Below are 22,816 nucleotides of genomic sequence, written 5' to 3' on the forward strand. Positions count from 1 at the left end.
TTTTTTCTGTGCTGTTCTGTTGATCTTGTATTGTAAAAGCAACTTCTTGATACTCAACATAGAGAGCCTCTCCAGGATGACTATGGAGTACAGAACCTGTCTTCTAGCTCCTCCTGCTGGCCCAATACATGTTAGTAAAGTGTTATCCAACATTCATTCCCTTTAAAGCATTTCTGTAGGACAGACATTAAATTAACATGATCAAGCATTTAAGAAGACTCAATTCAAAAGTGGCTGAGTTTCAAATCACATTTAATGTTTGTTCAGGAGCTGATTCACATGAACCTCAACCCTTTGTGTACAGTACAATTCTTCAATATGTTTTATTATCATCATCAGATCATGGTCTTAGCTCTCCACACACTCATTCACACACACACCAACCCTCTGCAGCCAGTCATACCAGCTGAGGGGTACACACAGGCAATCTTAAAGGGGACTTAGTTGTAACACCAGCGGAAACTCATCTTACACGGTAACACAGTCACAAACCTGCCAGAGGCTAACCCTATCACGATGTGAACACTCACTGGTGGAGGAAAATCTGAACGTGCAAAAGTGGTCCCCTTTAAAGACTGAAGTATTTAGAGTCCTCTGATCTTAGGACACAACAATCACTCATTTTCTCCTGTCTTCAGTCACTCCCCATCCTCACCATCCCATTCTCATGAGCACCAATGTTCAGCTTGGAGAAACTAGCTAACAAAGAAAATAAAAAATACTCATCAAGGTTTCACCTCCTGGACTGCAAATACACAAATGCACAGAGCAATAAAAAGACATGTCATAGAAGGTTGAAACTAAATCACGATAAAAGGAATCAAGATCCATTTGTTTTGTAACTAGCTGTTAATAGAACTGTTAATAGCTCTAATAGCATCAACAGTTTCATAAGTACATGTAGTTATATATACGTATCTATATTCCATAAAAGGTATGGGGGATTGTTAGGGTCAAACAGTCATGTTTTCAACATAGTTTAATGCTTGAACAAACTTGAAAAGTTAATTTCTGTATGGACTCTTCAGTTATTGCTTTACTTTGCAGGAAATATAAACACTTACCTGAAGCAATGTGAAGACACGCTGGAGCGACAGCGTCGCCCCAATTTAGAAGCTGTTCCACCAGAGGCCATACGTAATGCGTCTGGAGTTAAGGGCACCAATACTTCACAGAGCTCTGACAGATAGCAACCTCTGTGGGCGTCCGTGTACTGGGTGCAATAATGCAGTAGTGTAACAGTTCCATGAAGCCAAGGCCGCTTATGTATGTCACTGCAACAGTCAGTCAACTCTGTGGTTCACATACTGGGAGACACTGGATCCAGATGTACACCGATACATGTCCCTCGTCCAATGAGGAGCCTTGGTTGCTCCGTAGCTGTGCAGAGCTCCTCCCTATGAACAGGTCCCATGTAAACAGCTTACAGAGGCGAGACCAGGGAGTAAACACACTCTTTGGCACATCCTTAGGAGAATGGCAGATGCAGTCAAGTCCTGATCAGACTGAAAAATAGACCAGATCCCATGATTAGCTCGATTTTAGCTACGGAGAGGTCCTGTGTGTTAGCTACTGTCGACCTCTGTCTAGCATTTAAAAGTCATTGAAAGACATACACATGCACCTCTTGTGCAAAAAATACACACACACAAACAAACAAACACACATAGCTTATGCACTTAGATAAAAGTGTCACTGGCCTAATTTCAAACATTCCAATGTTCTAATTGAGCCTAAAAAAACAACCTAGTTCACCACATTCAAATGTATAATAAATAACAACCATGGTTTTGGGTTTCATTGACAAGGCAAGAAAGAAATGGCAACATTGTGTGTCCGCATTGAAACTTGAAATAGTGACCGTCAATCCTTCTATGGACCCTTTCATCTAAAGAATAGAGGAGTTTCATCAAGAGCTTAAATGCCGTTAGCTAAACAGTGTTGGGGACATCAAACTATGGAATAACATAATGACCAGCCTAATTTAATATGGCACAGTCATCTCAAATAATAAGTGCATTAAAGGGGATAGTTCACCCAAATTACACATTGGTTTCCTTACCCTGTAAACAGTCTATAGATAAGGTATGACAGCAATCCTGGTTTCGTTTCCCTGGCACTGTTTTCAAATGCTAACGTTTTAGCATTTGTGGCACAAATCCCATGGGACCGATATCAGCATTTATATATAAGTGACTTTGTTGTGCTTTTAGACATTTTCCGAATGATTTGGACATGTTAGAAAAATGCTAATATCATATAGCCATTACTTAAATTGGATTTGTGCCACAAAATTTGGAAAGGGTGCCAATGAAACTAAACCACAGCATGGATTGTTGTGATACCTTGTCCATAGACTGCTTACAGGGTCAGGAAACCAATATGTAATTTGGGTGAACTATCCCTTTAACTACATTCAGAAAACATTAAGTTACTGTGTGACTGCACCTGTCAGCCTAACACTAAGGTGAATGGGACATCCCTTCAAGGTGCTGCTTCCTCTACAGGGTCCTTCCTTTTCTCTCAAAGGGGCCTTTTCCTCATCATCACTGCCCTGATCAATGAGGCATTTAGTTAAGTGCTAGGTGACATTGTCTACGTTAAAATTGTCTTATCAAAATAACGTGTAAATTGGCTTTTTTAAGTCTGTACCATAGACTAAGCATGAATACAAAAACATGATTTAAACTCCTTTTAAAATGTTGCTGAGGGAAGTAAAGCAGGAGCCATGAGTGTGCTCCTCTTAAGTGCTTCAAATATAAATGGGCGGAGCCTATCAGGTCTTTGTAAAGCACTGTTTAGAGCAGGGAGATAGGTCAAAGTTCAATATGGTTTTAAGTTAACCTCTCGGTTAACCACTGAGCGGCAGGAAGTGTAACTGTCCACGTTACAAACTGAACATTCAGCTCAAACAAGTCCAAACAAAGAAGAAACAGCAGACCGCGAAGCCCTAGACAGTTGCAATCACCCACTTTGGTCAGGAGAGCTTGGGTTCCCATGGCAATGGGGCTTTGTAACCATCTGCAGAGCTTCCTAGGAGAGGCTGGGGGTTGAGAGAGCTCGTTGGGGGAAAGCTTCTCTTTAAACACTTCAACAACAGGTCCCCAGTGTTGAGGCCGAAGGAACAAGTGGATGGAAACAAGGCATGGCAAAGACGTGGCAGAACAAGATGGTTAGAAGAATGTGTGGATTGTTATGGAACTGGGGGTTACAAGGACAGGGTGGGGATCAGGATCGGGGTGAGGGTGGACTCTGCTGAGGCTGTTGCCATTGGAGTGGCAGTGACAATTGGAGCAGACTCAGCCATTGGGGGAGGAGAGGGGCTGCAAGGAGGGGGAACATTAGGAGCTGTGGTGTGGGTGTGGATGGTGGGTGAGGTTGAGGTTGAGGTGGGGGCAGGAGTTGTGGTGAAGCTGGAGGTAGTGGCTGGGACTGAGGTTGAGGTTGGGGTTGGGTTGTGGTCTTGGGCTGGGGGATCTGTGGTAGAGGGAGCAGGCTTGTTGTAGTTGAGGTTGAGGATGTGCTGCTGGAGGTGGCGGATCCAGTCCTCCTGCACAGAGAGAGGACCCTGGAACTCCACCTCACAGAACCTGGCGGAGAGAGGCAGAGAGCACACTGTACTCACACATCATACAACCACAGGAGGGAGACAGGAACGGTACATGGATCATTTATAAAATGTTGTTTTAATAAATCAACAGATTCTAATTACCGTGAACGTTTTTTATGGCCCCTGGGCCGACAGACTAAAAGCACTCATTCACACAACTTCCAAATCTCAAGTGCCTCCCTATTCCCATAATAGAGCATAACTTCTGACCAGGGCTATAAAGGAGTGCACTATATTGGGAATATGGCATACTTTGAGATTAACCGATGAGTTCAGTACTGCACAATTCCCCAGAGAAACTCACCGGCACCTGAGGGAGTAGATCTTTCCCACCACTTTTACCAGGGGGGTGGAAGTGGGTTTGGGCACCAGGGCAGGAATGGTGCCGGTGCGAGGGGGCTTGGGGGTGCCACTGTCCCTCTCTCCTCCCTCTGAGTGGGAGGGGTGTTTAAGAGGTCGCCGCTCAAAGCCTGGACATGAGGAGAGAATACCAGGCTGAGCATGAGATGGACAGGTATGTGTGTATGGCGAATAGTTGTGTGTGTTTGTGTGTTACTGTCATGTTTTGTCATAGATTGTCATGTCTTGTCCCTGTGCTTTCTCTTCTATTCGTTTCCCCCTGCTGGTCTTATTAGGTTTCTTTCCCTCTCTCTCTATCCCTCTCTCTCTCTATCCCTCTCTCTCTCTATCCCTCTCTCTCTCTATCGTTCCGTTCCTGCTCCCAGCTGTTCTTCATTCGTCCTAACTACCTCGTTTACTCTTTCACACCTGTCCCCTATTTTGCCCTCTGATTAGAGTCCCTATTTCTCCCTCTGTTTCCGCTTCTGTCCTTGTCGGGATCCTTGTTTGATGTTTGCTGTGCTGTGTTCTTGTTCCGTCGTGTTTTTGCCTTCATCAGATGCTGCGAGTGAGCAGGTGTCTCTATCAGCTACGGCCTGCGCCTACCCGAAGCGACCTGCAATCTGTGGCCGCTTCTCCTGTTATTCCCCTCTACAGACTAGAGGATTTCTGTTATTCCCCGTTTGGACTTTTCCTGTTAAGAATTCAGGATTAGTCGTTTTCTGTTTGGACTGGAATAAACTCTGTTTCTGTTAAGTCGCTTTTGGGTCCTCATTCACCTGCTTAACAGTTACACTCACCTCTGGGCAGGCGCACGTTGAGCTCGCTGCGGGCCACCTGTGTGTGGGGAGGAAGGGTGTTGGAAAGTCGGGCGGGGCTGGGACTGTGGCTGCTGTGGCTGGGTCGGGAGGGGGGAGTGAGACCTGCATCACCCTCTGCTGCCCGGGGTGATGCCAGGGTGAGCTCCCGGCCTACCCGTCTGGCCTGGGCCAGCCCCAGAGCCGCCCACTGGGAGGAGGAGGAATGCTTCTGGGAGGGCATGGGGGGGAGGAGGTCAGAGTCGGACGATGGGGAGAGAGACGAGCTGCTTTTCTGCAACATAAAGGAGAGGGATGAGTGCTTCTCATTAAAATAGCTGTCTCAATGTACTCTAATAGAAGGACATGACAGAGTAATCTTCTAGTCTTTATGTGTGTCAACTCATCACAGAGGGAGTAATGGTGACACAAATACACTATGCTAATTCAGGAGGGATGGGCAACTCTATTTTCTAGAACATAATTCATCTGAATATGAAGGATCTATGTCACCCAGTGCTCTGGTTACCATAGCAACTATTAAGTCAATACCTAAACCTGTTGTGTCCCCCACAGAGGAAATATGCTGATATGAAAATATTTGTGTTGGAGCTACATGATAGCAGATCTGAGTGATGCATTTAAATCACAAAATGTCTGGTGGTGGCTGAGGCCAATTCCATCTTTTGACCTTTAAAAGCCCATCTCCTGGCAGGTGTTGTTAGTTTGAGAGAGCGAAAGCATTATGGTAAACAATTCACCTGACCTTTAATGATATGGGTTGTCATGTCAATGGTCTAAACAGCCCTAACACTGTGCCGACAGGCCTCATAGCGGTCCGAAACCAGCTTGATTGTGCATTGTGTGCACAATGTCATACTGTTTACTCTAAGTCAATGTAAATAATTGCTGCCTTCGCAAGGACATTGGAAAAATGGAACTTTCGAGATAAATCTCACTGCAAGTATTGTGAGTAGAATAGTCCTTTTACTATCATCTATCACCATTAGATAAACTACTAAATAAATAAATTCCTCCCTGACCTTCTTGGAGGTGGAGCGGTTGGAGCCCTGCATGTAGCTGCGGTGCATCTCCACCACCCTGTGGGGCCGGCTGCGCATCCAGGCACTCAGCGTCTCGATGGGCGAACCGTTCACACACCACTCTGTCACGCCAAACTGCCGCAGGTGGGCCCGCGCGTGGCTAGCCAGCGCCTTGCGGTTCTCAAAGTAGAACCCACACAGCTCACAGCTGGCATCTGGGGAGGGGGTCAGGGGGTGAGAGAAGGCAAAGGAGATGTTGTCAGTCAGAGCTAGGCTTAAATTAGAGACATTTCATTCATGTTTCATAAAATTACATGTATATAACATAACATATGTGTCATTCTCTGCTAAATGCAATGAGTCTGTACTAAAAGACAGTCAGCAAGTTAAAGGATGACTGCAACTCTTCTGAGGATCTTTAGTAAGGTCATGGCTTACCCAGGTGCCCTCCGGCATTCTTGTCTGGAGAGGACTTCCCTTTGATGGAGAGGTCATGTGGCAGGGGCGAAAAGGACTGTGGGTGGGATGGTGACCTCTCAACTGGACGGCCCTCCTCCGACATGGGTCTTTTACCCAGCAAGGACACCGCAAAAAACTTCCCAGCGGGAGGGGTGGAAGAGAGGCCCACCGCCCCCAGGCCGTGCTTATGAAGCCGGGAGCCAGAGTGCAGCAGGTTGAGGGGGGATTTGCGGGAGAACTTGGGCGACTGGTAACCCAGGCCCCCCACCAGGCCTTCCCAGGTGGGGCTGGACCCCTGGCTGGTCTCCTTCTTCAGCCCCGGGGCTGGGGACGAGGTGCCCCCATTCTTGTGCATGAGTTCTCTCAGGGTGTCTATGGGGGAGCCGTTGACTGTCCACTCTGTGATGCCCATCTGGCGCAGGTGGGAACGGGCGTGGCTGGAGAGACCTTTACGGTTCTCAAAGTACTCCCCACAGAACTCACAGCGGATGTCCCGAGTGGGCTCTACTTCATGGGCTGTGACTGTGGGAGGAACAAAAGGAGGGGGAGACAGAGAGATGCAAAAAGAGACAGTAGAGAATAAAAACAAGGCATAACTTCAGTATGGATATTACCTTAATAATTACAAGACGGTCTTTCAACTTGGACTCACCCAAGTTAAGAGGGAGCATATTGTCGGAGCTGCTCCAACTGCAATTCAGTGGCTCAGAGGAGTATCCCGCTGCTCCCCCCACCGCTCCTGGCATGGTGACTTCCAGCTGCATAGGCTCAGGCTTCAGCTTGACTATCAGGCTAGGGGAGGCCGGTGGAGCTGAGCCCATCTTACGCACTGTGGACTGGTGGCTGGGTGGGTGGGCGAAGGCAAAAGGGAGGCGACTCAGGAGGCTGGGCGAGGCAGGGGAGGACAAGGGGGAGCGAGGGGGTCCGGGGGATGGAGGGGGAGATTTTAGGGGCTTGAGGGGCAGGGCGCATGGTAGACCTCGACGTGTGATCAGCTCTCGCAGGGTGTCTATGGGGGAACCGTTGACTGTCCACTCTGTGATGCCCATCTGGCGCAGGTGGGAACGCGCGTGACTGGAGAGACCTTTACGGTTCTCAAAGTACTCCCCACAGAACTCACAGCCGATCTCCTTCACTGGTTCACCTGCAGGAGAGATGGAGATCAACTTAAAATAAGCACCTCAAGAAACTGTACCTCAACAAGTCACTGATGCTGTATTGCATTGAATGGAGAATGAGTTTAGTTTCCATCATATGACAGACACTCACTGTGGGGGATGGCCGTGAGTTCCCCACCACTCAAACGGAAGACCTGTAATTTGGAGGACTTGGGACGTTTGGAGGGCGGGCCAAACATTGAGGAAGAGGTAGTTTTGGACCCAGATCCGCCCCCCATCGTAGTGACCTTGTAGAGGAGAGGTGTGGAGGAGGTGGTGAGGAGGGAGCGTTTGGGGAAGGAGAGGCTGGCTGTGAGGCCCCTGAGCCCTTGGGGCCCCTCAGGCTGCAGGGCGCTGGCTCTGTGCTTGAAGTCATCAGTGTGAATGAGCTGGTTGAGGAGGTCTATGGGGGAACCTTTGGACTCTGAGTACTCCACCCCAAAGTGACGCAGGTGGGCTCGGGCATGGCTGGACAGGCCCTTCCGTGTCTCGAACCAGGCGCCACACAGCTGGCACACTATGTCCTTGTTGGGGTCCACCTCCAATGCTGCACAGACGAGGAAAATGGGGTATGAGGAAATGTTTTAGTTCAGACACCTGTACAACTTGTGCATTAATCAGTTGGGGATGGATGACACACTTACTGAGGTTGAGTGGGGCATCAGTCTCCTGTGGAGCCCAGAAGGGTTTGGCAGAGAGGTTAGAGGTGGTGCTCTTCACCCCTCCAGGCTTATGGTCCAGACAGCGCAGGGGGGGAGGACACAGGCAGCAGAGAAGAGATGGGGGCCTTCCTCACCACAGGAGAAGGGGAGTAGGCCCTGATGAGGGAGGAGGGGGGAGGGGAGGCCACAGGGGAGGGAATGGAGAGAGGGATGGGTTTCTCATCCATGTCTGTGTCTTGATATCTCTCCTCTTTCCGTGGGGTTGGCAGGACGGGAAGGGGCTTCTTGGCGACGGGGGGGCGGGGGAGGGGAGGGGGGGAAGTGCCCATCCAGACCACGCTCCTTGGTGATCTGGTAGAGGAGGTCGATGGGTGCCCCGCTGCTCTCCGACATGCCGATGCCCAGCTGGCGCAGGTGGGAACGGGCGTGACTAGATAGGCCCCGCCTCGTCTCGAAGGGGGCACTGCACACCTCACACTTTAACAGGTTGGACACTACAATAGAGAGGACAACAGTGAGAGGGAAGAGATGCAGCTGACCAGCACACAGCAAAATACACAGAATATGGAAAAATTTCCCTTTGCATATTTTATTTCAGTCATAGTTCATCACTGGTGTATGTATTATTACATCATTTATAGCACTTCAATTAACAGACGGTGACAAAAAGAGCAGGAGGCTGTGTAGCTGAGAATTCTCAACTCCATGATACAATGGAGTTGTGTGGCGATGAGTTTGCTGCAATGCGTAGTTTTTGATACAAACAGCATTTTAAGTGACCTACACCGTTGTTTGCTAATGAAGAAGGAACAGCCCCATCGTTGAAGGACGATTGTTTTTGTTTTGGCAGGAGATGCATAGAATGCAATTGTCATCAAAAACTACGGATACAACTCCCTCGGACAGCTGTATAACAATCTGGACAAGCACAGGTACAAAGTAAATGTTTCAAAAATGAAACATTTTTAAGTATCGAGTGGCAGTGCATGTTTGAAGTCGCTAACTTCATACTCCATTGGAAACCAGTGAATTATGCAGCACAATTTGACAAAGGTCACATTATAGCCCTATTCAGAGGGGACTAGTATTAGCAGAGACGCTGGTTATGCAATTAATACACCAGCATTTTAATTATTCCAGAGGACAATTCGCACGGTATACGTTTTAACATCTTGCAGCCTTTAATTCCTCATTTGTTTTCATTCAATTGACTCTTATGATGGAAGCCTGGAGGGTTTTATTCTAAGCGTGAAGATATGTCAACATCATGTCTCGACGATAAAGGCTACACTGATAACTCGTGCTTGGCGGCCAAATGTAAAGGTGTACCCCATGTTTAAATTGCGGAAGTGTGATCATAATCATTATGTTAGGGATCGACGGTAGACTGTCCTAATGCCAAGGCCTCCCATCCTGCTGATGTGAGCTGTTGAACAGTGCTCCTGCACTTGAGATGAGTCTATGGATGAGAAAGTGAACTTGCCAATTCCAAAAGAGTTTAGCTCAGTGGGGAATCGGGGAAGCCCTGTTTGCAACCTATTGCCTACATCAACAGCCACGGTTGAATGAAATAAGCCTAGGCACAATGTTTTTTTATTGCACATTTAATTAAACTGACGCATTTGGCGATGTTCAACTTCAATTCATTGGCACAAAACATAGCCTGTAAACAAAAGTATTCACTGTGAAACTTGATCACTTTAAGCCATTCATATAAAATATATGCGTAGCACTTTGCTTAAGCATCAATTCATCAAATCAGTTCTTGTTATTGTGCTCCGCACCTGTCAAGCTCTTGTAATGACTCGAATAAACACAGGGATGTCGTTATGCACAGGACTAGCATTATCGGAAGACCTTGGAGTTTGCCAAAAAACATTAGGTTAATCTGGCTGGAATTTTTACTCTCCTGCCAATGTAAAACTGACTGACTGTGATGTACAGATCGTGTTGAAAACTCTCAGCTAGGGGCCTATGGTAACCTCAGCCACATCTGTCTGCCACCTAACAAAGCCTCAGGATCACAGGGGAGCTGTATGTCTCATCTCATCTTGCCCCATGTTGTTCAGTCTCACCCTTGATGTCAGCTTCATCCCTCGGGGAGGGGCTCTCTGGGTCCAGTGAAAACAGACCCTTCCTCCCTGGGCTGGAGGTCAAGCTGTCCAGTGCTGGCATCTGCTCTTCCTCCTCCCCGCCTGAAACACAATACACAACCAAATGAATGAGTCATTCATTAAAGAGTCATTAACCTGGGAGGATGTGAATTAAACATGGAGCCTAATGTCACCAGGAAAATGACATAAGTACTCATTTTGGTAACTAGTAACACATGAAAACACACAACATGACGAAAAGTATATGGACACCTGCTCGTCAAACATCTCATTCCAATATCATGGGCATTAATATGGAGTTGGTCGCCCCTTTGCTGATATAACAGCCTCCACTCTTCTGGGAAGGCTTTCCACTAGATGTTGGAACATTGCTGTGGGGACTAATTGTTGGGCGATTAGGCCTGGCTCGCAGTCTGCGTTTCAATTCATCCCAAAGGTGTTCGATGGAGTTGAGGTCAGGGCTCTGTGCAGGCCAGTCAAGTTCTTCCACACCGATCTTGACGAAACATTTCTGTATGGACCTCGTTTTGTGAACAGGAGCCTTGTCATGCTGAAACAGGAAAGGGCCTTACCCAAACTGTTGCCACAAAGTTGGGAGCACAGAATTGGCTAGAATGTCATTGTATGCTGTAACGTTAAGATTTCCCTTCACTGGAACTAAGGAGTCTAGCCTGAACCATGAAAAACAGCCCCAGACCATTATTCCTCCTCCACCAAACTTTACAATTGGCACTATGCACTGGGGCAGGTAGCGTTATCCTGGCATCCACCAAGCCCAGATTTGTTCGTCGGACTGCCAGATGGTGAAGCGTGATTCATCACTCCAGAGAACGCGTTTCCACTCCTCCAGAGTCCAATGGAGGCGAGCTTTACAAAACTCCAGCCAACGATTGGCATTTTGCATGGTGATCTTAGGCTTGTGTGAGGCAGAGAACAGTGCTTGTGCTGACATTGCTTCCAGAGGCAGTTTGGAACTTAGTCGTGAGTGTTGCAACCAAGGACAGACATTTTTTATGCGCTACGCGCTTCAGCATTTGGTGTCCCCGTTCTGTGAGCTTGTGTGGCCTACCACTTCGTGGCTGAGCCGTCGTTGCTCCTAGACGTTTCCACTTCACAATAACAGCACTTACAGTTGACCGGGGAAGCTCTAACAGGGCAGAAATTTGACGAACTGAAATGTTGGAAAGGTGGCATCCTATGACGGTGCCAAGTCACTGCGCTCTTCAGTAAGGCCATTCTAATGCCAATGTTTGTAGGGGGATTGCATGGCTGTGGGCTCGGTTTTATACACCTGCCTGACATGGGTGTGGCTGTAATAACCGAATCCACTAACTTGAAGGGGTGTCCACATACTTTGTATATATAATGTATGCATAGGTAAATTAAATAGTTTTAAAATAATACAATATGTTATGTTTCTTTATGAATAACAAAAAATACATAAAACCTTTACAATGAAGCAGCTAATAATGATAATAATACGATATTCATTAAAACAACTGCAATTTGCAGCGCTCATCAATTATTGGCGCTTCAGACATAGTCTGTCTAATAAATCACTTATTCGAGTGTGTAGACCTGTGATAATGGCAAAACACTCTTCGTTTTCCTGCTGTTGTACATTTCGTAACAGACACATGCCTTTCATTGCGATCGTGTATTTCTGGGACAAAACTACCATTTTCTGCGACAAAACGGTAAATCATAAGCGACGTGAGTAGACAATGCTTTTTGTCCGGTGGGCGGCTCTGCGCTTGTCAGTTGATCTCGTCTCAGGGTGCTCGCAGAGCAAATGACACCTTTGATTTTTCTCGCTTTATTTGCAGCATCAACAATGTGATCACTGCAGCAAAATGATACCCTGATTTGATAAAACTATTAAAAGTAACAAAGTTACAAAATCCGGACTTCAGTTTTCATTATATAGCAGTAGTAGGCCTACAGTAACATCAAGTAACCTGACACTTAATAAAGTGACACTTAAATGTATTTTTAGGATCAAAATAAGTTTTGATACGATTACAGATTTGCAGTCCGTTATTCCTGTATTATAAGCATGAAGCAATGCATTCATAAATAATGACACCAGAGCGACCACATTCAAGAAATCAAAGGAAAGTAAAATGGCGAGGATTTGGGAACTGTAGGTAATTTTAGAAATCCTGCAGTATTGGAAATAGTGAACGTCATCCGAGACGCACAAAATATATCACACAGAAAATGACAGTCCACATCAAATGTTGCAAAACGCATTCCTGCGCGCGTAGCTACAGTGATACAAGCAACTCGAACAATGACAAGAATGACACATTTGTAGCCAATGCCTTGACTTTGTCTATCTCACCTTTAGCGCGCGACAGTGATTTTAAATGGTCTAATATTATTAGATTTTTTACGGATAATGTGTCTTGAGACAATTTTGACATACAGCAAACAATACGGGCTACGACGCGACGTGCAACAATGAAGCCGATTAATGTTTAAAGGGCACTGGCGTTACGGTGCGTGGTACTCACCGGTCAGTAGCTGCGGTGCATCGGACTCCCAGCAGCGAAAGCCAGACAGTTTTTCCGCTATTGTTTGTGTCTGCAGGGAGGTGGAAGCAGCCATTTTGCCCCCGTACACATGCACCGCTAAACTAAGGCGTGACCAATCGAGCAGAGGCTGGGACAAACGCGCTGAGCACCACATCTCCCTCTAATATGCTCGATGTACAGTAACACTTTGTCCCAAATACTGCAGTTCATCATAGACAAGAAATCTGCTACATCACACAAGTCTCACAACTAGGGACTGATGTTACAACACCAACAGGCAAAGTGCCACATCAGGACAGTAGTTCCATAATACAAAATAGTTGCAAAACAATTGCACAGAATCGTTTTCATCATTCAATATCCCTTGTGCATTGCATTGCCACTGTCGTTACCATTAGTTACCATATTCAGCACAGAGACATTTCTTTGGAAGTCTTATTCACGCTGATCAACCATCATGTAATCTACCAACAACCTATAACACAGTCAGTCCACAGTGTGTTGTATTCATAAACCACCACGCCAGCTCAAAAAGGCATCCTACAGTACACACACCAGGTACACACACACCTTCAGGCTCACCAACGCTGTGGTCTTTCTCCCAAGGCTGAGAAGGCGACGATGGCAGTAGGTTGGAGACTGTTGCACCTGTTGCCTCTTCACTCCCCTCCCCTCCCCCTGGTTCTTCCTCCTCCGTCTCCAGGTCTTCGTCCTCCTCCTCGTCTGAGGCTGGGCTGCGTGGGGGGGCTGTGGGGAGGACCAGGTCTTCCTCCTCCTCGTCTGAGGCTGGGCTGCGTGGGGGGGCTGTGGGGAGGACCAGGTCTGGGCGGCTGGAGAAGAGCTCCCGGAGGATATGGATGGGCGAGACAGTCACCTCCCAGTTAGTAATCCCAAAGTCCCGCAGGTGCGCCCTGGCGTGGCTGGACAGGCCAGCCCGGGTGTCAAAGCCAGCACTGCAGAACTCACAGCGCATCACACTGAACGTATCCGGGTCAAAGTTGGCAACTGGAGAGAGAGAAGGGCACATAAAAGGTCAGCAGTTTACAGACCGACTTGGAAGTTGTACACATCCTCTACCCTGACTGATACTTGTTACTTTGTTACATTATAGTTTATCACAAATATACCGCATCATTCACCAGACAAGGTCCTAACAATGTAATAACAAAGATTCCAGATACCCTTTTTCTTCTTCTTCTGGTAGGAGAACTTCTTCTCAATGGCATTGACCTCCTCAGGGGATATGAAGTGGCGCACGTTGTAGCTGACGCCCACTCGGTTGAGGTGGCCCCTCACATGATTGGCCAGCCCGATGCCGTTGTGGAAGCGATCAGGGCAGTAGGGGCATTTCTTCTCCACGCTCTTCAGGGTCCCTGTTTCCTCATCAATCTCCTCATAATCCTCATCTGATATGCCCTCCTCTAGGAAACGCCGGATATTCTCCTCTTCCTCTTCTTCGTCATGATCATCGTTGTCATCATCATCGTCATTTTCAGCAGCAAAAACCTTGTTACTCTTCTTTTCAAAAGCAACCTTTGTCTCCCCGTCCTCTTCCTCTTCCTTCACGGGCTTCCCTTCTGTAGAGCTTGAGGCCATGAGGCTCTGTTGTTTTAGAGAGGAGTCATCTAGCACAGGAAGGAAAGGGATATAGTATGAGGCTGAGCTGAGACAGCCATTTATTACACAGTATTATAATAGAGAAGTGTTCAATCCCAGTCCCGGAGAGCCAATGTGCCGCTGGGTTTTTGCTGTGTCAGTAACTGGCTCAAACAGCAGATGAGATAACTTTATATCACGTCAATTTACTACGTGCTATAATGGCACATCGAGAATAGGCATCATATACAGACACCCTTCAGGGCAGTGATGGAACAAACACTACAGAGGCCATTCAAACAGACGAAACATGAAGAACACAGTGATAAGATGCAATGGGGTGAAATTAGAAACAGACATCTACTCACCTAGCAACTGAGCCTTTATATTGATTTGGGGAGAGCGCAAGGAAGATAAGGCTGACTATATTGTATTTGGTGAGGGGAGCCATGCATCACTGCATGCCAGGTGGCTACTTCACAACTCAGCCTGTCACTCACCCATCGCCTTGCCTCCCTCCCAACGACCAAGGTAAGAGAGGAGAGTTGGGGGTCAAAGCGGTTGGGCTCATTGAGGACAGGGACAGCGTGTGTCTTAGCTGGGCCTGCTCAGTCACCCCCGGGCACTCTGCTGCCCCCCGCAGGCTAGCTAAGAAAATGAGTTTCAGCTGCATGGCCGGGGCAGGCACATCCACAGGGCATGGAAGGGAAGCAACGGGCAACCCAGGTTCAGTTATGGGTCAGGCAGGGACTGCTGAGCATTTTCAGTTACGGCCAACCCAGTGACTGATCTGCAGGCTTGTGATATTATGATATTATTTGATAGCACTGTCCAACAGTACACATGAATGAAGCACAAGTTATGCATTCTAGGTGAATATAATAATTTCGATATTGAAGGACAAATATCACAGTTTACCCAACTATGCAGGTCCAAGTTGAAAACAAAGAGAGAAAATATTGAATTGGAATTCGGAGTAGCCTCAGGAGTCCAAAATATTCTGGACAGTAGAATATTTTTGCTTATGGATATGCATATAGTGTGGCCATTCTCTAGTGCAGTTGTTCCCAACCCCAGTCCACAAGTACCCCCAACAGTACACATGTTTATTGGAGCTCCAGACAACCACACCTGATTCAATTTGTCAACTAATTATCAGGCCCTTATAAGGTGTTATTTGTCCGGGGCTACAACAAAAAAGTGTGCTGTTGGGGGTACATGAGGACTGCAGTTGGGAACCACTGCTCTAGTGTATCAGATCATTAATGATGAAAAGTTTGTCTCAGAATTAGCATGAGAGCAGTTTAATAGGTGAGACTCTAAAGAAAGTCTAAGGTATTGGCTTCTTTCAACTGTATTCGAGAAGGCTTGAAGGGATAGGTTCTGCAGCTTAGTCTCACCTCGGAGGGATCGAGCCCTGGTGAGCGGTTTGGATCCAACAAGTGATTCAGTCGCTTTTTGGTTCATATCGGCTGCCAAGTCAGGGCTCTGGCGCTGTCTTTGTGCATCATCAGTCTCAGGTGGACCGCTGTCCAGTCTGGGATTTGGCCGGAGGAGTTCTGTCCCCGCCTTCCCTCTCCTATTTGCCCTCGTGTTCCCGATGGTCTTAAAGGCTAACTCTCTACGCTGGGGAGCTGTAGCAGTGTTTGATGGTTGGGGCTGTGTGTCACTGTCCTTCATAGCAGAGATCCAACTAGAGGAAGACTTACTGGCCTTTGACTGGCTTTGGCCCTCTGGTGGAGAGACAGGCTTAGAAAGCTTATCAGAACATGGTGGAGAGGAGGCATCAATTCTGGACCCTGGACGGTTAATCTCTTCAGGCACTTCCCCACAGATGGAGGTCTGCGCAGGGTGAGCCACGTGTTGGTGCTCCTTTAGAACAGTTTGACTGGAGGCCTGGAAGGCACACTGATCACAAGTGAGAGAGATTGAGGTCAAGCCAGAGGCAGATCCAGGTGACACAGGAGGCTCCATAGGAGTGAGCTTTGGCTGAAAGCCTGGAGAGGCTCGCTGCAGACCAGTAGGTTTTCTGTTGTGGGTCTTGGCGTGGTTGGCCAATGCCTGTGAGGTGCGTGTACTGAAGTCACACTTGAGGCAGAGATAGCGACGATTGGCTGGGCCTTTGACCTTTGCTTTGACTGGGGTTTTGGCTCGAGCTTTGACTGGGGCCCGGACTGGAACTGGGACTGGATCTGGCTCTGTGAATGGAGCTGGATCTGGCTCTGTGAATGGAGCTGGATCTGGCTCTGTGAATGGAGCTGGATCTGGCTCTGTGAATGGAGCTGGATCTGGCTCTGTGAATGGAGCTGGGACTGGCTCTGTGAATGGGACTAGAGTTAGATTCGTGACTGGAGCTACAAATGGTTCTAGGACTGGGCTTGCAGGTTTGGTCACCTTGCTCGACTCACCCTGCGTAGTCTCTCCTTTCCCACTGTCATTCAGCTTCCCAATCTCCTCCAGGATCTTCTGACGAGACTCCTGGTGTCGTCTGTTGTGGTCCGCCAGAGCCAGCCTGTTTGACAGGTTCCATCCACACTCCGCGCACCGAAATCGTGCGCCCTTCACTCCGCGCTCCCTCCTGCCAGCCCCCGGCCTGCTCTGACTGTGCTCTTGCATGTGATCCTGCAGGTAGACCTGCTTCTTGAAGTAAATGCTACATTCCACACATGTGAAAATCTCTTCACTAAGCTCTCCCTCTCCTCCTTCTTCACCACCCGTTTCCTCTTCTACCTTCTCCAGATCCTCTGTTGCCTTTTCCAAGTCCTCCTTACAGTCATAGGCCCCTCCACTCACCTTCACTGGCACCAAGCTCTTTGCTCTTGAGGAAGCACCCCTTGCCTTCTTACCAGCTCCTGTTGATGTGCGTTCCCAGGAGCCCTGGCCAGAGAAGGGCCTGAGCAGGGCCCTTTTCTTCTTCCGACGCTGGATGAAGGTGCAGTGTGCCCAGGGTGCTGGTGGGGGGCTCTCTGTGTCTGAGTCTCCAGGAAAGGTGTACACATCCCGCTCAGGTTCCTTGTCCTTCCCTGTCAGGTCCTCTTCCTCTCTTTCCTCTTCAATTTTGCGCCCCTCCTTTGATGTCACTTTGGACTGAAACAGTTCAGCTTTCTCCGATATATCCCAGACTCTGTCATCTGCCACTGTGGATGGTTAAGAGACAAAAGGAAATTGGAAAAGGAGTTATTTTGAAAATAAACTATGTTTTATCTGGTGTTTAACCTTGCTCCCCATCATGCTTACATTCTTTTGAACTATGTTGGCCCTTTTTTGGCTTCTCTCTGTGTGTGTTAGGCTTGTCTTGGTCCCGATCCTCCACATGGCTGAGTAGGTTTGTCTCAGTGGGTACGTGCTGCAATTGTTCAGGTGCTTGGTGATCCTCACTGTCAGGTCTGGACAAAATTATACAGAAAGAGACAGTTGTATGAGTGGGTCAGAAAGAGCAATGAGTCCCTATCTGTCTATCTGACCATGTGTCCGCCTAACCTGTTAGTGTGTCCGATTGTCACTTTATTTGACCTCTCTGGTTTACTGTCTGTCTGCCTTGTAGTGTCGTGTCCTATCACTCATACAGTGGAAGTCGGAAGATTACATACACTTAGGTTGGAGTCATTAAAACTTGTTTTTCAACCACTCCACAAATTTCTTGTTAACAAACTATAGTTTTGGAAAGTCGGTTAGGACATCTATTTTGTGCATGACACAAGTCATTTTTCCAACAATTGTTCACAGACAGATTATTTCACTTATAATTAACTGTATCACAATTCCAGTGGGTCAGAAGTTTACATACACTAAGTTGACTGTTCCTTTAAACTGCTTGGAAAATTCCCAAAAATTATGTCATGGCTTTAGAAGCTTCTGATAGGCTAATTGACATAATTTGGGTCAATTGGGGGTGTACCTGTTGATGTTTTTCAAGGCCTACGTTCAAACTCAGCGCCTCTGCTTGACATCATGGGAAAATCAAAAGAAATCAGCCAAGACCTCAGAAGAAAAATTGTAGACCACAAGTCTGGTTCATCCTTTTTTTCAAATGCCTGACTGTACCACGTTCATCTGTACAAACAATAGTATGCAAGTATAAATACCATGGGACCACACAGCCGTCATACCGCTCAGGAAGAAGACGCATTCTATCTCCTAGAGATGAAGGTACTTTGGTGCGAAAAGTGCAAATCAATCCCAGAACAACAGCAAAGGACCTTGTGAAGATGCTGGAGGAAACAGGTACAAAAGTATCTATATCCACAGTAAAACTAGTCCTATATCGACATACCCTGAAAGGCCGCTCAGCAAGGAAGAAGCCACTGCTCCAAAACCGCCATAAAAAAGCCAGACTACGATTTGCAACTGCACATGGGGACAAAGACCGTACTTTTTGGAGAAATGTCCTCTGGTCGAATGAAACAAAAATAGAACTGTTTGGTAGAGGTCGACTGATTATGATTTTTCAGCGCCGATACCGATTATTGGAGGCCCAAAAAAGACGATACCGATTAATCGGCTGATTTTTAAACAATTTTTATTTGTAATAATGACAATTACAACAATACTGAATTAACACTTATTTTAACTTAATATAATACATCAATAAAATCAATTTAGCCTCTAATAAATAATGAAACATGTTCAATTTGGTTTAAATAATGCAAAAACAAAGTGTTGGAGAAGAAAGTAAAAGTGCAATATGTGCCATGTAAGAAAGCTAACGTTTAAGTTCCTTGCTCAGAACATGAGAACATATGAAATCTGGTAGTTCCTTTTAACATGAGTCTTCAATATTCCCAGGTAAGAAGTTTTAGGTTGTAGTTATTATAGGACTATTTCCCTCTATACCATTTGTATTTCATTAACCTTTGACTATTGGATGTTCTTATAGGCACTTTAGTATTGCCAGTGTAACAGTATAGCTTCCGTCCCTCTCCTCGTCCCTACGTGGGCTCGAACCAGGAACACACCGATAACAGCCACCCTCGAAGCAGCATTACCCATGCAGAGCAAGGGAAACAACCACAGGCTCAGAGCGAGTGACGTTTGAAACGCTATTAGCGCGTGCTAACCAGCTAGCCATTTCACTTCGGTTACACCAGCCTCATCTCGAGAGTTGATAGGCTTGAAGTCATAAACAGCGCAATGTTTGACGCACACAACGAAGAGCTGCTGGAAAAACGAACGAAAGTGCTGTTTGAATGAATGTTTACGCGCCTACTTCTGCCTACCACCACTCAGTCAGATAGTTAGATACTTGTATACTTGTATGCTCAGTCAGATTATATGCAACGCAGGACACGCTAGATAATATCTAGTAATATCATCAACAATGTGTAATTAAATAGTGATCAAGATTGATTGATTGTTTTTATAAGATAACAGGCAGTCTCCTTGTGGAGTTTACAAGGACTAGTTAACTGTAAGGTTGCAAGATTGGATCCCCCGAGCTGACAAGGTGAAAATCTGTCGTTCTGCCCCTAAACGAGGCAGTTAACCCACCGTTCCTAGGTTGTCATTGAAAATAAGAATGTGTTCTTAACTGACTAGCCTAGTTAAATAAAGATTAAATAAAGGTGTAAAAAAAATATAATAATAATAATCGTCAAAATCGGTGCCCAAAAATACTGATTTCCGATTGTAACGAAAACTTGAAATCGGCCCTAATTAATCGGCCATTCCGATGAATCGGTCAACCTCTATTTTTTGGGCATATTGACCATCGTAATGTTTGGAGGAAAAAGGGGGAGGCTTGCAAGGCGAAGAACATCATCCCAAATGTGGCAGCATCATGTTGTGGGGGTGCTTTGTTGCAGGAAGGACTGGTGCACTTCACAAAATAAATGTAATCATGAGGAAATAAAATGATGTGGATATATTGAAGCAACATCTCAAGACATTAGTCAGGAAGTTAAAGCTTGGTCACAAATGGGTCTTCCATATGGACAATGACCCCAAGCATACTTCCAAAGTTGTGGCAGAATGGCTTAAGGACAACAAAGTCAAGGTATTGGAGTGGCCATCACAAAGCCCTGACCTCAATCCTATAGAAAATTTGTGGGCAGAACTGTGCATGCAAGGAGGCCTAAAAACCTGACTCAGTTACACCAGCTCTGTCAGGAGGAATGGTCCAAAATTCCCCCAACTTATTGTGGGAAGCTTGTGGAAGGCGACCCAAAACGTTTGACCCAAGTTAGACAATTTAAAGGCTATGCTACCAAATACTAATTGAGTGTATGTACACTTCTGACCCACTGGGAATGTGATGAAAGACATAAAAGCTTAAATAAATCCTTCTTTCTACTATTATTCTGACAGTCCAATTCTTAAAATAAAGTGGTGATCCTAACTGACCTAAGAGAGGGAAGTTTTACTAGGATTGAATGTCAGGAATTGTGAAAATCTGAGTTTAAATGTATTTGGCTAAGGTGTATGTAAACTTCTGACTTCACCTGTAACTATCTTCCTGCTGGCTGCCCTTCTATTCCTCCATCTCACCTGAGTCCAGAGGAGGGGGATCCTGGGCTGTGAGCGGCCAGACCATGAGGGTTAGAAAAGTGCTGTAGCTCCTCCTCTGACAGACAGCGCAAACCACAAAACAGACAACAACAGGAACGTCACTTCACATGTCGGCCACCCACAGGTAAATTCACAGGCAAAGATTTACAGTAGTCATTCCTAGTAAGAGACACAGTTCTGACTACAAGCAGATGGAGGAACATTGAAACATTCCCGGAAGTGTCAACAAATATAGCTGTGGGTGATAGCAACAAGTTTAACTGATAGCATCACATTTAGGAAAGCCCATAAACTACACCACTGACATAGATGGGACACACTTAAAAATGCAATAGAATGATTCATATTGTGTTCATACAAAGCTCCGTAATAAACCAGTGTGGTAACTACCGTCTAGTGTCTCTTTCTCAGAGTCAGAGTCCCAGGTCAGGGAGGAGGGAAAGGCTGAGGGCCTGATGCTCCTCTGTGCACTCCTCCCTGATTCCACCTGGGATAAGGGGCCTCCGGTCCTCTCAAAGTCCCCATTGTCACCACTGGACCATGGGCTCCCACTGAAGGTGAGCTCGTCTGAAACCTGTTGATGACATTGATGCAAGCTCACAGCAAGAGGCAGCATACTGAATGCAACTGACATTGATTCTGAAGTCTGTGATTTTCACTTATGTAAAAGCCTATGTTTCAGCAAATGCAGAATGTGGTGGTCGACCATGAAAGGATTATCTTTACCTGTAAGGTGTGATTTAGGAGGTTGTGTGTTGCGGTGTCCTGTGCTGAGAATGAGGGTGGTGGCCCATAGCTGCTCACTGAGGTGAAGGAATCCCTGGGAGAAAGAGAGTCCCCCTCTAGCTCCATGGTCCCCAGAGCACAGTATGGCGTCCCACTACTGACCACTACAGTCTACATTGTGTGGTGTTCTCTTCCACTGTTTTCATATACACAAACAACACACACACACATACACACATACACACACATACATACACTTCCATAATACTGTCATAACAAAGAGATAAGCAGCACTCCATAAAAGGTGTTATGATGCACACAAAACAACCAATTTAAAGTCATTGGAAAATCATGTCAATAATTTGGGGGTCTGGGTTGGCCACTTGATTTTCTGCTTCAAATGCTGCATTGTCAGTGAGCCACAATATCACACCAAGACCTTGATGAATTTGACAAATCGTAAACGCAAGAGATGGTAACAAGCATCGCGCAGTGGCGTCACAGGTTCAGCCCACTGCAATTTTGGGAATGTCTGACCCATTTTCACAATGTCTGGTGATATTGTGAGAATATAACATATTTCCCAAATGGCCACGTACAAAAGTATACTTTTATTCAGGCCCTGTCTCGCGTGTTAGCTAAAAATAAACGCAAATGCAAGTAGCTAACACATCAAGGTGGGGAAAAAATATATATCTACCTGCAAGGGCATTGTGGATGGATGTAGCAAGCATTATATACATATGTGAAAAAATGTTTATAATGTAATAACGCCCGTTATTATGTACTCACGGAAAACGGCCTGGCTTGAGATCTGAAGAAAGGAGTTGTTTACGCACCGTTCTCCATGCTTCATATGGAACAAAGCTACGGATATCCTCAGTCCATGAATGCATGTAGAGTGTGTTGCTATAATTTTGTCACATCGGTGCTACATTTTTTTCCATGAACCCGCTCGACTCCATGTTATTTGCCTGCAGGCACGCCAAGGCTACGTGAGTGACGTCGATTCAGAACTGCGTTCATGCTATCCCTCTCAAATCCATGTTTAAATGTACATGCGCCACTACACTGACAATACGGTATAATGCTGATAGCTTGACCACGGATAGCTTGATCGCAGTGTTGGACAGCGGAAAAGAGTTTAGAGCAAACGTTCAAGTTCAACTTCTGCGGTCAAATTCAAGTTGATTGCATTGCACTGGAAAAGTGCAATGGTAAAATGTGTGTTTGATGTTATGCACTAGTATTTTTTGGTATTTATGATTCAAC

The 22,816-nt window shown here is 46.3% G+C and overlaps 1 protein-coding gene across 1 annotated transcript; it reads right to left on the minus strand.

Annotated features, from left to right (window-relative positions):
- Nucleotides 1-235: 235 nt before the first annotated feature.
- LOC124015373 (protein Wiz-like) lies at nucleotides 236-22,546 on the minus strand. The gene is made up of 18 exons (XM_046330545.1): nucleotides 22,337-22,546; nucleotides 21,545-21,740; nucleotides 21,209-21,392; nucleotides 20,798-20,873; nucleotides 17,552-17,700; nucleotides 15,715-17,451; nucleotides 13,900-14,343; nucleotides 13,289-13,723; nucleotides 10,143-10,262; nucleotides 8,306-8,561; nucleotides 8,050-8,192; nucleotides 7,518-7,952; nucleotides 6,901-7,392; nucleotides 6,228-6,770; nucleotides 5,790-6,004; nucleotides 4,750-5,041; nucleotides 3,915-4,080; nucleotides 236-3,590 (listed from the first exon to the last, which is right to left on the minus strand). Exons 2-18 carry the CDS (start codon nucleotides 21,668-21,670, stop codon nucleotides 3,209-3,211), a joined length of 6,195 nt encoding a protein of 2,064 aa, XP_046186501.1. The 5' UTR covers nucleotides 21,671-21,740; nucleotides 22,337-22,546; the 3' UTR covers nucleotides 236-3,208.
- Nucleotides 22,547-22,816: the final 270 nt, after the last annotated feature.

The sequence above is a fragment of the Oncorhynchus gorbuscha genome, linkage group LG26, assembly GCF_021184085.1.
Source record: "Oncorhynchus gorbuscha isolate QuinsamMale2020 ecotype Even-year linkage group LG26, OgorEven_v1.0, whole genome shotgun sequence".
NCBI classification, from domain to species: domain Eukaryota; kingdom Metazoa; phylum Chordata; class Actinopteri; order Salmoniformes; family Salmonidae; genus Oncorhynchus; species Oncorhynchus gorbuscha.

Bases quoted from the DNA above. Each gene is read 5' to 3' on its own strand.
- LOC124015373 (XM_046330545.1), bottom strand. From the start codon at position 21,670: ATGGAGCTAGAGGGGGACTCTCTTTCTCCCAGGGATTCCTTCACCTCA. The intron at 17,452-17,551 runs GTAAGCATGATG...AACCATCCACAG, and splicing joins CCAACATAGTTCAAAAGAAT to TGGCAGATGACAGAGTCTGG. The intron at 14,344-15,714 runs GTGAGACTAAGC...TTCCTGTGCTAG, and splicing joins CAGGGCTCGATCCCTCCGAG to ATGACTCCTCTCTAAAACAA.